Source organism: Scylla paramamosain, chromosome 16 (assembly GCF_035594125.1).
Source record: "Scylla paramamosain isolate STU-SP2022 chromosome 16, ASM3559412v1, whole genome shotgun sequence".
NCBI classification, from domain to species: Eukaryota; Metazoa; Arthropoda; class Malacostraca; order Decapoda; family Portunidae; genus Scylla; species Scylla paramamosain.
The window spans coordinates 1,990,001-2,006,156 of record NC_087166.1 but is presented as its reverse complement, the minus strand read 5'-3'; the positions used below and the strand labels follow the sequence as shown (position 1 = coordinate 2,006,156).

Sequence of the window (16,156 nt, the reverse complement as noted above, 5' to 3'; positions counted from 1 at the left end):
ACCCCTAACACTCTTTAGTGCCATAAAGACGACGTATAAACCCATAAACGACCTGACCCACGTGGCCGATCCCCAGAATAAGCTCCAGGTGTCCTCACAGTGACCTGTCCTGCCCATGGTCCTGGCTGCCCGCCGCGCCGCTTCCCTGGGGTGGTCATGGTGGCGCCTATGTGCTAATGAGGTTTTAATGATGCGCTGCGTGTCGGAAACAGGTGAGAAGGGGCAATGGAGGGTTGCTGGTTGGGATATCCTTAGATGGATCAGTGGGGGATCACACGACACCACGACACACACACACACACACACACACACACACACACACACACACACACACACACACACACACACACACACACACACACACACCACAGCATAAGACAGGACAATAATAGCAGCATATCATTTTTTTTTTAGTTTCATATAGACTTTTAACTGATTTTCTGAAGCCTTTTTACTATTTTGGTGGGTCTTTGTTATCATTCTGGGCAGAGGAGAGAGAGAGAGAGAGAGAGAGAGAGACGGTTACTTTAATCTTTATCTGGCTACAGAACTATTCACGGGAAAATAGTACAAGAATAAGTCTCTAAAACTAATACTGTGAAGTAGTGTAGAAAAATCAGACTGCCTAATAGCAACTTAATAATGAATATTTGCTGGTATTTTAGAATTTGTATAACCTCTAATAAAGAAAATGCACTAAATGAAACACGAGCACCTGAGGAAAGCACACACACACACACACACACACACACACACACACACACACACACACACACACACACACACACACTAGAACTCCCAGAAGGCGATGAAGCAAAAAGAAAACAGTGATACAAGGGAAACAGAAGCACTCGAGAACATCCATGTCATCTCACCTAACTTGCAATCTTACCTAACCTGGCCACGATATTACGCTTCTTTTTTTGTCAGCGGGATATAAAGTGTGTATTCATATCCAACAAGAAACTAATAAAAGCGAGCGCTAATCTTAGGGCGGGAGGGGAATATTGCAGCCTCACTTCGCGATAAAGGTTGTGGATCGAGGCAATGTTTCTTCTTGGCGACGATATACGAGCTAAAAACACGACCAGGGACGCTCAGGAAGCCTTGTGGTCGCGTGGTTGTACAGAGTCGCGAATGGTTCTGCCGTAACGAGGATATTGCTATTGCTAATGGTCGTTCCTCAGCTGGGAATGGTGAATTTTCATGTTTTAATGAGTAAGCAAGAGCAGTCATATTTTTTGGTGAAGTTGTGTTCGGTGTCCATAATGAGGAACTGTGGCTTGCAGTATTTTCACGACTAAATGAGGAGGGAGGTTCATTATTCAGTAGTTTATTGCTACTGTTTTAGCTGACAACAATAAACAAGTAAATCGAACAAGTTAATTAAGTACTTTTTTTTCCTTATATGACAGTGAGACGACTTGGATGGCACTTAACGCAAAGGCTGGAGGTGCTGAAGGGCAACCATAATGTGGAACTAAGACTCCCCGATCTAAGGACATCAACGAATGGAAGGGGGAGGTCGTGCGTGTGTGTCTCCACTGAACGCTGAATGGAGCCCTTAAGTGACCGGCGACCTAATAAATCTGAGACAGGAAGCGGCTCGGTTGTAGCTAATCACTACTCAGGACTCTAGGATGACGAGAGCGGCAGCAGGTTGGTTTTCGTTGCTTACCGTAATCACAGTGTTGGTGAGGCAGGGTCCGCCAGCCTCTTTGTCTGCCTCTCGGGTTCAACAAAGCTCACTTGACGGGCCAAAAGCAACGAGGCTGAACTTCAAATTTATTTTACCTCGTAAATATGCACGAAGGATATCCTTATGTAGTTTCCATGTCAAGCAACGCACTCTTTGGAGGAGAAACACGCAAAAACATCGTGCGCGCACACACACACACACACACACACACACACACACACACACACACACACACACACACACACACACACACACACACACCCGGATGCATCTAATATAGACAACATTCACATTGCTCGCACGCTATTTTGTACCTCTCCGTGATGACTGTATACGTATATTTCGTTGAGCAAAAGCCGAGTAGTCTATGAAAACTGAAGTGATCTCGAACTCTTCCTGGAGCTTGTGTTTGACAGTGTCTCACCAGTACACACGCACGCACACACACAAGACAGGTGAGACCAAATTCTTATCTTTTCATGACACAATAACCATGAAAAGTAAATAAACTCTACAACCTCCAGGAAGAACATAATTGTACCTCCCTGCATTTCACGGTCTGTAAAGATAAAAGAACATAAACACTGATAAGAACAATTACCTAAAACACCAGATAACCGCAAGAATAACCTGCCTCACACAACCTACGGATCGAGGAGAGTATGGCGCGACCCTTTTTTCTGCTTCGAGATTCATGCCAAACGTCCGATAACATTTTACGACGTGGGTAATCCCGATAATAGACTCGTAAACTTGATGGTGTCCCGTGTTCTGAATGGTAAGAGAAATAGCTCACCCCCTTACTACGTCCCCCTACTCTCTCTCTCTCTCTCTCTCTCTCTCTCTCTCTCTCTCTCTCTCTCTCTCTCTCTCTCTCTCTCTCTCTCTCTCATACCAGTAAGGCTAAGTTAAAGGTATTCAGGTTAAATTGCCTTTTTCCTTGGGTCACTATTTTGAAACAATTTTTCCCTTACATAATACGAATGTTTCTGAGACTGCACAATTAACTCTCTCTCTCTCTCTCTCTCTCTCTCTCTCTCTCTCTCTCTCTCTCTCTCTCTCTCTCTCTCTCTCTCTCTCTCTCTTCGCTACCAGTATCACTCAACTCATGCCTATAAAAACAACGGAAGGAAGAAGACGCACAACAAAAGCGATCCGGTCCCTCCCTACCCTCCGGCAGTGTCTCCTGAGGCGGCAGGATGCATCGCGTCTACATATTTGGGTCCGATCGATCAGTACAAAGGTGAGGCGTGTGTGCTGCCTTGTCTGACGGCCTGCAAGCGGCGTGAGTCTCGATGGCGATCTACAAAACATATTGTTCGCAGATGTACTGTGAGTGTGTGGCAATGAGTCAACGAAACTGCTCGGGAGGGAGGGATGGTGGTAAGGGGGTGGACGGGGGGAGGTGAGTGGAAGGAAGGAAAGAGGTGGGAGGGAGGGAGAGGGAGGCGCAGGTGTGTCGGGGCCGAAACCTTGGTGAGGACAACAGCTTACCACGTGCGCAGGTGGGCGGCTGTGGGAGGTGGAAGGGAGGGTGGATGAACCGGTGGAGGGAGTGAAAAATATCTCTTGGAATAATTAGGATTGGTAATTAAAAAAAATAAATAAAACAAATAAGTAAAACAGTGAATGGATAAGAGTTCTGTAAGTATATGGCCAACAGATTAACGCTGAAAAATTACTGAGGAAGGAAGAGGTGGCGAGTTGAGGGAGCGAGGCGAGAATGTTTATGCTTTGGTAAGTTTTGCGAAGGGAACACGAAGGCTAATGTGTACCAAGACAGTGACCACACGAGGCAGGATAAATTGTTGCAAGACAGGTGAGTGAGTCGCCCTTTCCTGCCACCACAGCGCCATCCTTCCTCTGCTGTGAGCCACGACGCTGGAGCACCCGAAGCTGGTGATATATGATGGAAGCTGATTCTAAGGATACCACCACTTCCTTCACCACCACCACCCTCATCACCGCCACCACAATCCACATCGCCACTATTTACATCTACCGTTATCAGTACAGTCACAACCACTCTATGCATACGTGAACAACATGGAATGAATGTTAAAAAGGTAATGAAAGTTTATGACGTGAATACATAATTGCTACAACCAAAAAATAAGATAGGTGGTTTTATTGTAGAAGTTTCATATACACGCTCCGAGTACGAATTACATTACTGAAAATAAACTGTGTACATTTCAGATAGGAAACAAAAAATAAGCCAGGTAAGTAAATTCGTGTAAGCTAATGAAAGGAGAAAGCAAAATTTGGCTATAGAAAACGGACACGGATGAAGTAAGAAAGGAAGAAAAAAGAGAATCACAGAAAAAGCGCTTTAAAGACACTTCTGAATGTACCGCTACCACCACCACCACCACCACCACCACTACATTACTGTCACTCCCGCCACTATCCTTACTAATAACAACAACAATAACATCACAACACACCGCCTCCACCACCATCACCACAATCTCACCACTGCTGTTGCCGTCACCACCCACCACCATGACCAGCAGCTGCACCACACCGCTGCCGCCTCACACACACACACACACACACACACACACACACACACACACACACACACACACACACACACACACACACACACACACACACACACACACACACGTTGAAAGTACGAGTATAAAAAGTAAGGTGCGAAGATAATAATGTCACAGTGGTCCGTCATTATTGCTTGGTCACCTGTTCCTACCTGTCCGACACCTCATAAAAATCCCGCTCCAGTTCCTTAAAAGGTTGTATTACATTCTCAGGTGTGATATTTACTGATATTTTTTCATGGTTTAATAAATCATACATAAGCATTTTGCCTCTGAATTTGATCATCCCTTGTTCGTAATGAATTTTCAACAATATGGATTGGAGTTTAATTGAAAATAAATGATGTCTTATATGAATTGGTAGGAAAAAGAATGGAACAAACAAATAAAAGAGAGGCAGAAGAATGCATAAAGGGGATAGGTGGTGAGGGCGGTAAGGGGAGATAAGGGCGAGAGGGGCGTGTGGCAGGGAAGGTGGCGGGTGGGTGGAAGTGGGCAGTGGGGGCAGGAGGGAGGTTAGTGACTCGGCAGAAAGTGAACACAAGGAGGGCAGGTGCCGACGCCGGACCTTGATCAGCATTTCATTAATAGGGACCATTTCGAAACACATCCCTGATATATATTCTCGCGCGGGGACGATACATCACACTCCTGGTTACTATTAGCAGCTGGTTCATACTCAGGATAATAAACTAGCAAACTGACAAATAAATTAGGGGAAGTATCAGGAAAGTCAAGATTTACACGAGCTGCACCAAGAGTATTGTGATAAAATGTCACTGCCACATTTTTTCCTCCACATTCGGTCCACTAAATCGAGGTTCCTTGCAGCAAAGGTGTCCAACAACAAATGGGAAATCAGAAAAAAATACATGAAAAAATTACCAAGAAACTTTAGGAGCGTGTAGAGGCCCGGTCGTCGACTCTCGCACGATTATCATTTGTATTCATCTTCACCCACTTATACCTCTTCAGAAAAGGCGTGGTTTATCATCTTCGCCTTCATCTCATCATTAGCATCATCCGACCTTGTTTTGCATGAAGCTCTTCCCTCTCCGAGTCTTGACAAATCATGCTAGGACTGACAAAGACCTTGGCCACGTCCTCCTCAACCGCCATGAGCGCTTACTAGTGGGACACTGAGCAGCAGGTGATCATAGGACGTCGAACGCATTAAGCGGCTAGCGGCTGAGTGGAGGGAGGGGGAGGCGAATCCTCACCTTGCAGGGAACAAAGACACTCTTCATCAGCATCAACAGTCAAATCTCATCGTGGTGTAAGGGAGGAACGGCGTGGAGGCGACCAGTCCGACGCTGTAAAGTGAGCGAGCGTGGTGGCTGTGTCCCCGCGCTGCCCCAAGGGGAGGTGCTGGGAGGGAAGTGTTGTGTAGCGGAAGTGTAAGTTGTTGGGTGGTTTTATGGCCTCAGCGTTAGATCAACACATCCTAAGTGTTAAAAAACCACCAACACCTTTGATATCTGAAATCTGAGGGTGCTACTGGCGGTGGGCGAGAACCAGACGAGTGTTAGGGAAGTAGTGGCGGGTTATCGGTAGAAGGTGGCTGGTGTCGCGAGGTTGCCAAGCTCACAGGACGCTGAGGTGGTGGCGGTGGTGAACCTGACGGTGTAGTGAAGGTGACTGCTATGATGATGAGTGTACGACCGTGTGTTGCGTATGTTGGATTAACTGTATTGCTTGACGAAAAAGAGAAAAGAAGTAAAGAAGAAAATGAGCCAAAAATTAAAAGTGAAGGTAAAGCAAGGAAAGTAAAAACAGTGAATAAAAAAAGTCGAGTGCCGTATTTGGAGTGCCAGACGATCAAGCAGGAGGTAAGGGAGAGCAAGCTGTATCTATATTCAAAGGCTCTGAATGCGAGGCGTCAAAAGAACGCGACATGTGACAGAGACAGTGGCCATATGTGGCTGTGAGATGTGAAAGTCATGAACACCCTGACGACGTGCTGAAGAGTTACAATAGTGGTTAGTTGTGGCGCATGAATCGTCTGTGTGTGTGTGTGTGTGTGTGTGTGTGTGTGTGTGTGTGTGTGTGTGTGTGTGTGTGTGTGTGTGTGTGTGTGTGTGTGTGTGTGTGTGTGTGTGTGTGTGTGTGTGTTAAGGACGAAATATTGATGCTGGTAGCAGAATGAGTTGCTAGAAATCTTGTAAAAAGCGCAACCATCATGCTTATTACGGTGCAGAGAGGGGCGAGTTGAAGCGAGTATCTGTGTGTGTGTGTGTGTGTGTGTGTGTGTGTGTGTGTGTGTGTGTGTGTGTGTGTGTGTGTGTGTGTGTGTGTGTGTGTGTGTGTGTGTGTGTGTGTGTGTGAGAGAGAGAGAGAGAGAGAGAGAGAGAGAGAGAGAGAGAGAGAGAGAGAGAGAGAGAGAGAGAGAGAGAGAGAGAGAGAGAGAGAGAGAGAGAGAGAGAGAGAGAGAGAGAGAGAGAGAGGAGAGGAGAGGAGAGGAGAGGAGAGGAGAGGAGAGGAGAGGAGAGGAGAGGAGAGGAGAGGAGAGGAGAGGAGAGGAGAGGAGAGGAGAGGAAGAGAAGGGAGATAAGACAGACAGACAGAAATAGACAGACACAAACATTTTATAGGTTTAAATCAATGTAACAATAGTGTACTCAAATAATTAAATAACTGAAAGATATATCAAAGTATAAAATCGTCACAAAAATCTCCAATTGATTACTTATATACAGAAGAGAGAAATGTAAACTGAAAATAATAATAATAATAATAATAATAATAATAATAATAATAATAATAATAATAATAATAATAATAATGAATCGAAAACGGCCGAAAACAACATTTTTGCGACAAGCTTTAATAAATAAAAAATACATGAATAAATAAATAAAGCAATAAATCAACTTAAACGAAATGCCAGGATATCTCCCTCCCAAGTTCCTTTCCCTCTTACTTTCCCTCCCTCCCTCCCTCCCTCCACTGCTTCCCACCACAGCTCCAAGAGGGAAACAACCAAGCCATGCATCATTTCCCTTCGATAAGCCATCTTGAGGGGGAGCCGCGACCTCCCCTCAAGACAACACTGATTGCTTAATGGCCAACCCGCGTCGCCCGATAAGACCAATCAACAATCAGCAAAGACGGGATGAACTGCGGCTCCGTCCCGATGCATACAGATGACCGGACACCACCTGGCTCGTGGGTAATTAGTAATGCCACTGTTGCTTTGCCCGTCGTGTAAAACCAATAAAGACTGATATGATCTCGCCGTCACATTTACCTCGACCCTCAGGTACATGGATGCTTTATGTCGCCTTCGGTGGGCGTCCGGCTGAGGGTTCTGCCTGAGATGTTACCCGTGTTTACGACTGCTGGTCTGGCGGGCAAGTGTTGCTCGGACACACACGCACACGCACTCACACACAAAATTTTCTATACACTATGCACAAAATCTTTAGGTTTTGTGAAATTAACAGTTATATACTCACAGATGCTACAGATGAACTTTTAAAAATACCATCATTCACAAAATAAATTAAGACTAACCCCAAATCGCCATCAAAAAGTAAAAATCAAAAAAAGTAAAAAGTAAAAATCTTATCTCATTACCATGAACTACACGAAGCACCGTAATAAGAGAACAAATCAACTAATAACGTAGGTGACCATCACACCACATACTCGTCTCCTGCAGAGGGCGTGAGGGGCATCAAGAGGTCCTCTTGGCGGGAGGCGGTAGTCGGTGGGGATGCTGCCCGCTGCTCATGGCCAGTGCCCCTCCCAGCAGGTCCTCTCGTTCTAAATTCTTTTTTCTTTCTGTCAGTTTGCCGGTTCGTGCTGAGGTCCGCGTCGCCCTCTTGCAGCACTGATAGAACCGCGCACAGATCCGGGAGGGAGAGTGTAGACAGTGTTCAGGGAGAAGGACACGTGTAATTTGACCTCGAAAGATAACACCAACGTTTATGCCACGTGTTAATGAAGAGTGTCACTGAATTGAAAGTGAGGAAAAAAAGTTTAGGTTTTTGATATATTCTAACGGTTATTTTTTTTTTATTTATTTATTTTTATTTTTATTTTTGAGTGTGTGTGACTTATAATGATTAAAAAAAGTCAACAAGAGCATGAGGTAGATATGAAAGCTGTTCGTTTAATATTGCTAAAGAAAAGTGTATGATTATGTAAAAGTACATGTAACAAAAAGACGTCTGGAGACATATAGAGCGCGAACGCGAGCGCACACACACACACACACACACACACACACACACACACACACACACACACACACACACACTTATTTTCGTTGTGTGTGTGTGTGTGTGTGTGTGTGTGATGGAAGAAAAAGTTTAATATCTCTTCCAGTCCCCCCAGTCCTTATGAGACAACTGGCAGATCTCTCACACACGTACCAACAAAAAATTTCCTCTACACAGCGTCAGCGCCACCACGCCGAGAAGCTTTTCCTCTTGTGTTCATTTTCTCAACATTTTATCAGTTTTCTGTTAATTTTCTTACTGGATACTGTGATTACTTCCCTTGGTGTTTAAGAATTATATAATGAATTATATTAAATAGTGTAGATTTTAAAGAAAATATTGCTTTAGGTTTTATTAATATTATTGTGACAGCAAATTACTGAAACAAATAAGACCAGGTAATAAAAAAAGAAAAAATAATAATAATAATAATATACCAGGTTAAATTTCATACTTTTCTTCATTGACATTATCAGTAGCATTTGCAGATATCATTATATAAATTTACTACATAGAGGAATGCTTTTTGTAGTGTTTTTAGGTGTACAATATAGAAACACATATATACACAGAGGCAATTTATTCAGTATACCATTACAGTGAAAAAGGCATCATCGGTATCAGTTATTAGGTGGTTATTAGAGTGGCATGCACCCGTGTCACTTATATTTCCTGTTACGCGGACGACAATTATAAACATATTGATATCTAAGAGACATGACCGCATATTTCTACACAAACACAATTATCTGAACGCATTTTTCTATAACACATAATTACTGACATGGCGCTGTAATGGAAAAAAAAAGAGGATAATAGTTTCATAAAAGGTATTAGTTTTGTGTTCTAATTTTTAATACGAAGAAAGTTATAATGAAGCACGTTACGCCGCGGGACACTACAGGCGAGGGCGTGACGGAGGAGGGAGGCCCTGCAGGAAGATATAAGGTGAAGAAAAAGTAATCAACTTAACGGAAGGAAATCGCAGCACCTCTGAGACGGAATATCGACCCGCCAGGAAATGAATGGCCTCCTTGGTGCACCAAGTCATTAAGCTAATTCCTCGATGCGTCATTTTGCCGCGCCTCTTGCCCTGAGCCCACTCTCGGTGTCTCATACATGACACTAAAGGTATAATACAATTTTCCGGACAAGCTATAATTCTCTACAGTCCTAAATCCATCAATGTAGGAGCGCCGCTCAGTCATCTTGGAGTCGCAACATCGAGGAGGAAATTCATCAAGTTACTTGAATATTAATCTGCACATTGTTTTGCTCTACTTAACTGGTCTTTGTTGATATATTTCACTGGTCTATTAATTTATTCGCAAACAGAAGGTATCATTCACATTGTGCTTCGTATAAAAAGAATGTATTACTGCCATTGCTGATGGATTACATAGATATACTACTCTTCATACACGGCGGGAGCTGAGACCAATTTATTAAAATAAAAATTGACGTAACTACTGTCGCAGAAGACAGAGCTCGACTGTCGCCGAGAAAATTGTTAGAAAAATGTAACTTTTTATGTAATTAAAATTTTGAATAACCTCACTCTCAATTAATTCTGTGTTTTCCTGCACCGCGCAAATCGGTATACACAAATTTTCCTGACCGAGGCGAGACGGAGGAGACGCTCGGCTGACGAGAGCGGGAGGAGGGATCAAGGGTGAGATTATTGGTGCGGTTTCAAAGCATAACTTACGCTTAATTACTGTACTGAAGAGCCCACCAACTTCCGACCGGCGTCTGCTGCCATTTGCGGTGGTCGGAACCAGGAGCGGCGCGGCCCGCCCCTCCACCGCTGCCGCTACTCTTCCGCGGCCCCGCACTGTCCGCAGCCGTCGTAACAATTTACTCCAACCATATATTATGCAAAATGAGGCAAAACCGCATGTTACGACAAGTTGGAGCTGCAATTATACATTGAGCAATATCTAATGCTGCGGCGACGCGGACTTATCCTCCGGGACGCAGCTCCTCAAGACAGAGACCAATGAATTGAGCTGGCCGCGGCCCGCACTACTGGGAAATATGTGCGTGTTGTTGATTTATTTTGTCAATATTGCAGTTTATATTTTGGAGACTTTCAATACTTATGTAGCGCATCAAGACCATAAATCTCAGGACAGGATGTAATTCTTTTGTCGCAAGATATAATTCGCTGCCATGATGGAGGAGTCTTGTACGCATTTCTTGTCGAGCTCACCGAATTCCAGAGGCGGCCAATAAAGAAGAATTAACACGTCCCACGCTCAGATACCTTGTATTTACCCAATTCCTATATCACTCGGCCGACTGACATCTCTATTGCAGCGACCGCCATGTTTAGACTAAATCATTAGCCTTAGCTGTTTTTAAATAACTTGTAACTTCTTTTGGTAAAGATTTTCAAACAAGTACACACACTAGGACGGTGACGAAGGTAAAACAAATGCACTGTGTCGCCCAGACAGGAGCGGCCACACGCGGGACGTGACGAAGGTATGCGGGCCAACACTGCCAGATACAATCGGCAAATTTTTCTCACTAGTGAGTCTCGAGGGAGTTCCGCTAGGCCATGGACGAGGAAACAGGCGGCGGTGGAGCCTCAGGTGAGGTGCAGGGAGCCCCTCCTTCCTCTCGCACCGTCGCCCACACCACCACCACTACCACCACCACCACCGCCGCCACCACCACCACTCGCGCGCTCCGCTCTCCCCGCCCTCTGTCACTTCGCTAATTGTGTCGGCGAGGAACGGACGGACTGACGAACGAGGAGTCGCCCACACTCGCACAGATACAAGAGTCAGTGTTCACTAGTGGTGCGTCAGTGCCGCATCGGGCCGGGGACGTGCCCTCAACTCTCTTGAGTAGCCACTGGGCACCAGTGTGGAGGTGTCGCCGCATCACGGGAGGAAGGCTGCAGGGTGTGGGGGCCAAGTGCTCCCTTCGTCAACAGGAGACCAAGTGTGGCCAATGGCGGCTGCAGGCAGACCAAGTAAACCCACTTGAGTGGCGGATCCAACAGAGAGGTGGGGGCCAATCATCGCCCGCGCACACACACACACACACTCGTCTTAAGTAAGAAGAGGGGAGGGGAGGGGGCATGTTAACCCTTGCCTGGAGGTGCGCAGTGGCAGTGCGCAGGTCACACACATGGGGCTCGGCCGGCAGTAAATCAACGCCAATCATCGTCTGGCTGTTGGACGAAGCACACGTGAACAGAGGCCATCGATCAGTGCAGTGAGTGAGGCTTGTGAGAGTGGGTGTTGGGGCAGGTGGTGGTGCCCTCAGCCTCGCCCAGGTGCCCGCCCCCGGGTCTTCCAGCTGCTGCTGCCCCGCCGTCAGGAAAACTCCACCCCTGGCTCAGTGCTTATCGGGGACTTGTGGCGATCGGTCGGGTGGTCGGGTCGGGACGCGCGCACATCCCGACCAGTCCTGGTGGTTCGTTCTCGCCATTCATTAATCATGGTGACGTAGCCCGCGCGGGTCACACGGAGCCCCTCGTATTGGTGCTCGCGGGTCACGTGGTATGCTAATTGTCGGTGCTAGGAGGAGTCAAAACCAACGGTCGAGGCACTGCTCACAAGTAATATTATTTGGATCCAAATCACCAAAAATTAATGACGATGAGTTCGTTTTTGATGAACTCTGGGCCTTACGTGGACCCCAAGTTTCCGCCGCCGGAGGAGTATAGCCAGAACTCTTACATCCCGCCGCAGAGTGACTACTACAATCCTGCCCAGCATTACCCCTACCATGGCATGCACCAGGCCGGCATGCAGTATGGGCGCGATGCCATGCAGTACAACCATGCGGGCTATTACCAGCAGGCGTGCGTCATGCCCCAGCATCAGCCCATGGCCGCCCATATCAGCCCGCAGATCGCGCCCTGCCACAGTCCCCTTCAGCAACACCAGGTGCCCCCGCGCTCCCCCGTGGCCTCACCAGATCCCTCAGCTGGTGGCACTGGCGGCACTGGTGGCATGGGCGCCCAGATGGCCCAGCACATGGGCGGCGGGGGCGTGGAGGGATCGCCAGAGGAAACTGTCACCGAACTGGACGCCAACGGCCAGCCTGTCATCTACCCCTGGATGAAGAAGATCCATGTCGCCGGCTCAGGTAAGCTGGATGTCACTTCCTGCCGCCGCCCTTGGTGCCACGCCCACGAGCCTGGCGCCAGGGGCGTTCTGGCTGACGACAACTTGTACAAGAACGTGACTCGGCTTGTTGCTGGGCTCGCTATTCATGACACCTTTTTTTTTTATTCTCTCTTTTATTCTCTCTCTTTTCCTCCTTAATTTCCTTCCCATGAAAGCACACAAATGGAAATATATACACTGCTTTCTCTTGCATAATTATTATTTTCTTCAAAATATAAAAAGCAATTGCATTGTCACTTTTTGACAGATATAATTAATGACATATAGAAGAATTGGATAATAAAACAAAGACATTGATGCGGATGAAAGATAAAATCGGCAGAGAAACGATCAAAAATATCTTCAGGAGATTTCAATACCAAGAGCGTGAGAGCAGTCCACGGCGCTGCCTCCCAGCCGCGCCGCCGACCACCTCCAGCCGTGAGCCAGCCAGCCCTCCGCCGCCTTCATTTATCCAATAATTCTCTTATTTTCCTCCTTCCTTCTCCCTCCCTCCGCCACTGCCGAGTCTCGTGTTCCTGTCGCCCTTAAGGAAGGATTCTCAAATTACCAGTGTGGGCGTGAGAGGCATCACAGCGCGTGGAGAGACACACTTCTCGCCTTCCTCACTCTCCTCCCCGACACGATACAACACACATAACCTTCTTGTGAGAGTAAAAAGCTAAATATACATTCCTGTCTCTCCAAACATCTTGTACTACAAAATAATATTTCCTGCAAATATTATCAACTACAAATTCAATAATGTCCTACTGGTCGACTGTTTAGCCTCAAAAATTAATTCCTTTACAAAATAATAGCTCAAGAATTTATATTCGTCCCTCTCTACCTCTGCATGTATCATGAAAACAAAACCTACGTAGAAATACATGAATGTTAATATGTATTCCTGCCTCTACTCTCATTATTTCCACGATGAGTTTACTTAGTATTCAAAGGTAAATAAGATCGCCCCTCTGATATGTTTTCGTGATACGTTATATGTGCGTGAGTTACCGTGAGTTACTGCCGCTTGCTGGGGACATTACGAGGATAAAAATTACTGTGATGACACCTGGTTTCTGTCGGGTCTCGCACATCGCTGCATTACTTACAAACGGTGGAAACAACTTGTAGCCGAATAAATATGATGCTGCATTTCTGACTCTCTAAGCACCGTAACTACATTTTCTTGTGATTCTAAAGGCATCATTACAGAATTTTTCGAAGTTTATCTTACAGTTACAATCACGATATCATGTCCAACAACACTCTTGATCCTACAGTGTATGCGACAAATGTTGATAAAATCTCTGTATTTTCTATATTTTTTTTTTCTTAACTACAGTAACATTATATTAAGAAAACATAACATGCAAAAAATCTAAGAGCATAAAATTAAGCACAAAACATTTTCCTACAAAATAACACGTTAAACACCAAGAATACATAAGGAACAAAATATACGTGTAAGCAAAAATAAATAAATAAATAAATAAAGCAACAATCTGCCAAAGAAACGCATCTGTTGTCAGGCAAGCAACTTATATTTTCATTAACACTTGAACACTTAACAGCCAATGAGAAGATAGAGGCAATGTAGCCAATCCTTGAGGGCCTCCAACCATACGTGGCAGGCAGAGTAAAGCCGCGGGGTGCTGGGCATTGAGAGGAATGGGGGAGGGGTGACGGTGGTGGGAGATAGGGTGGGTGGGGGGATGCGAGCGAGAAGTAAACAGAGACATTAACCTCTTCCTGTGTACTCTCTCTCTCTCTCTCTCTCTCTCTCTCTCTCTCTCTCTCTCTCTCTCTCTCTCTCTCTCTCTCTCTCTCTCTCTCTCTCTCTCTCTTCTTTTCGCATATGTCTTGTCATTCGTGCTCCTTCCTATGTCACCTTTTATCACCTCCTCTTAAGATCCAATTCGTCTTCTGTGTGTGTGTGTGTGTGTGTGTGTGTGTGTGTGTGTGTGTGTGTGTGTGTGTGTGTGTGTGTGTGTGTGTGTGTGTGTGTGTGTGTGTGTGTGTGTATGTTTATGTTTTCGTCTTTCTTTTACCAGCACTGCAGTTAATTCATATAAAAGCGTAAAATTAACAACATTTAAGTCAAATATTATATAAGTACAAACATCCTACAGTTTTCAGATCAAAGAGAATATTATGCTACAGATTTACTAAGATAAAAAATGAGAGAGAGAGAGAGAGAGAGAGAGAGAGAGAGAGAGAGAGAGAGAGAGAGAGAGAGAGAGAGAGAGAGAGAGAGAGAAAACAGGAAAGAGGAAAGTCCGAATATGAAGCTTCGTTACCTGTGACAATTCAAGTTTCCGCTTTACCTAATTAAGGAGAACGCGTCCTTATCAGCTGCGTTATCTGGAAACACATGACTGCTGCGCCACGAACGCTACCAGTAACTGTCCGATCTGGTTCCTTTTATTGCCGACTTCCTCTGATAACGAAATACATCATTAAATCATCACTATTTTTGGGGAATCTCAATGTATACAACCGCAAATTACAATAACACTCATCACTTGTGGTCGTGTAACTCAAGATAATGCTATTAAAACCTGTGACGAACACTGTAATATTATTATAAATTGTGCTGCTACTTGTTAATGGGCATGTTCTAGTTTTTATTCTTTTCCGTAAATATTTTTTTTATACAATTTCTCAAGAGTTTTTGGTACCTACTCTCTCTCTCTCTCTCTCTCTCTCTCTCTCTCTCTCTCTCTCTCTCTCTCTCTCTCTCTCTCTCTCTCTCTCTCTCTCTATCGCTTCTTGTTCTTATCCCTTGCCACTTTTCTCCTTTCTCCTCTTCTCTCCTCACCTCGCTTTTACACTCCTGACCTCATTTTTCCTCTACTCATGTCACTTCTCTCCTCTCCTCTCCATTCCACTCTCCTCTTATCTCCTCTCCTCTTCCCTCCTCCTGGTGGATGAAACAGGTAAACAAGAGTGATGGTCATCCGTCAGGCTGTACCGTTCCGTCAGATTAGAGATGCTCCGCTGTGTTTATGGAGTTACTACGGAGGAGGAGGAGAAGGAGGAGGAGGAAAATGAGGAAGAGGAGGAGGAGGAGGAGGAGAAGGAAGAGGAGGAGGAAGAAAAGGAGGAAATATTATAATGATGACTAGTATCTTTTAGTACTGCGGGATAAGATATTTGCAGTACTGGTTTCTCTCCTGATTAAGTCTTTCCAGTGTGTGTGTGTGTGTGTGTGTGTGTGTGTGTGTGTGTGTGTGTGTGTGTTTTCTTCGAATTAGTTGTTTACACTGTTATTAGATTTCAATGAACCCAAGTTAAGATCCACGTACGGGTTTTACCAAAATTTGCTGTACTTATGTCATGAAATAAATCTAATGCAAAGTGGCACATGTACTACGGAAATCTACTTTAATAACCCACTTTAATTTTACACAGAATTCAGAATAATCCAAACAAAAAATATAACAATTTATTTATTTATTTATTTATTTATTTTTTTATCCAAGGAACGCTGAACACCAAGTCTTCAGTGGAAAAAAAATTCCCCCCACACTAGATACA

General features: G+C 45.1%; 1 protein-coding gene across 1 annotated transcript in view; it reads left to right on the top strand.

The window, feature by feature from the left end:
• The first annotated feature begins 9,023 nt into the window (after nt 1–9,023).
• LOC135107885 (homeobox protein Hox-D4a-like) overlaps nt 9,024–16,156 on the top strand; it is a 28,068-nt gene continuing 20,935 nt past the window's right edge. The window contains exon 1 of the mRNA XM_064018246.1: nt 9,024–12,593. Coding sequence (XP_063874316.1) covers nt 12,095–12,593 — 499 coding nt within the window. The 5' untranslated portion in view covers nt 9,024–12,094. The remainder of the gene's footprint in view (nt 12,594–16,156) is intronic.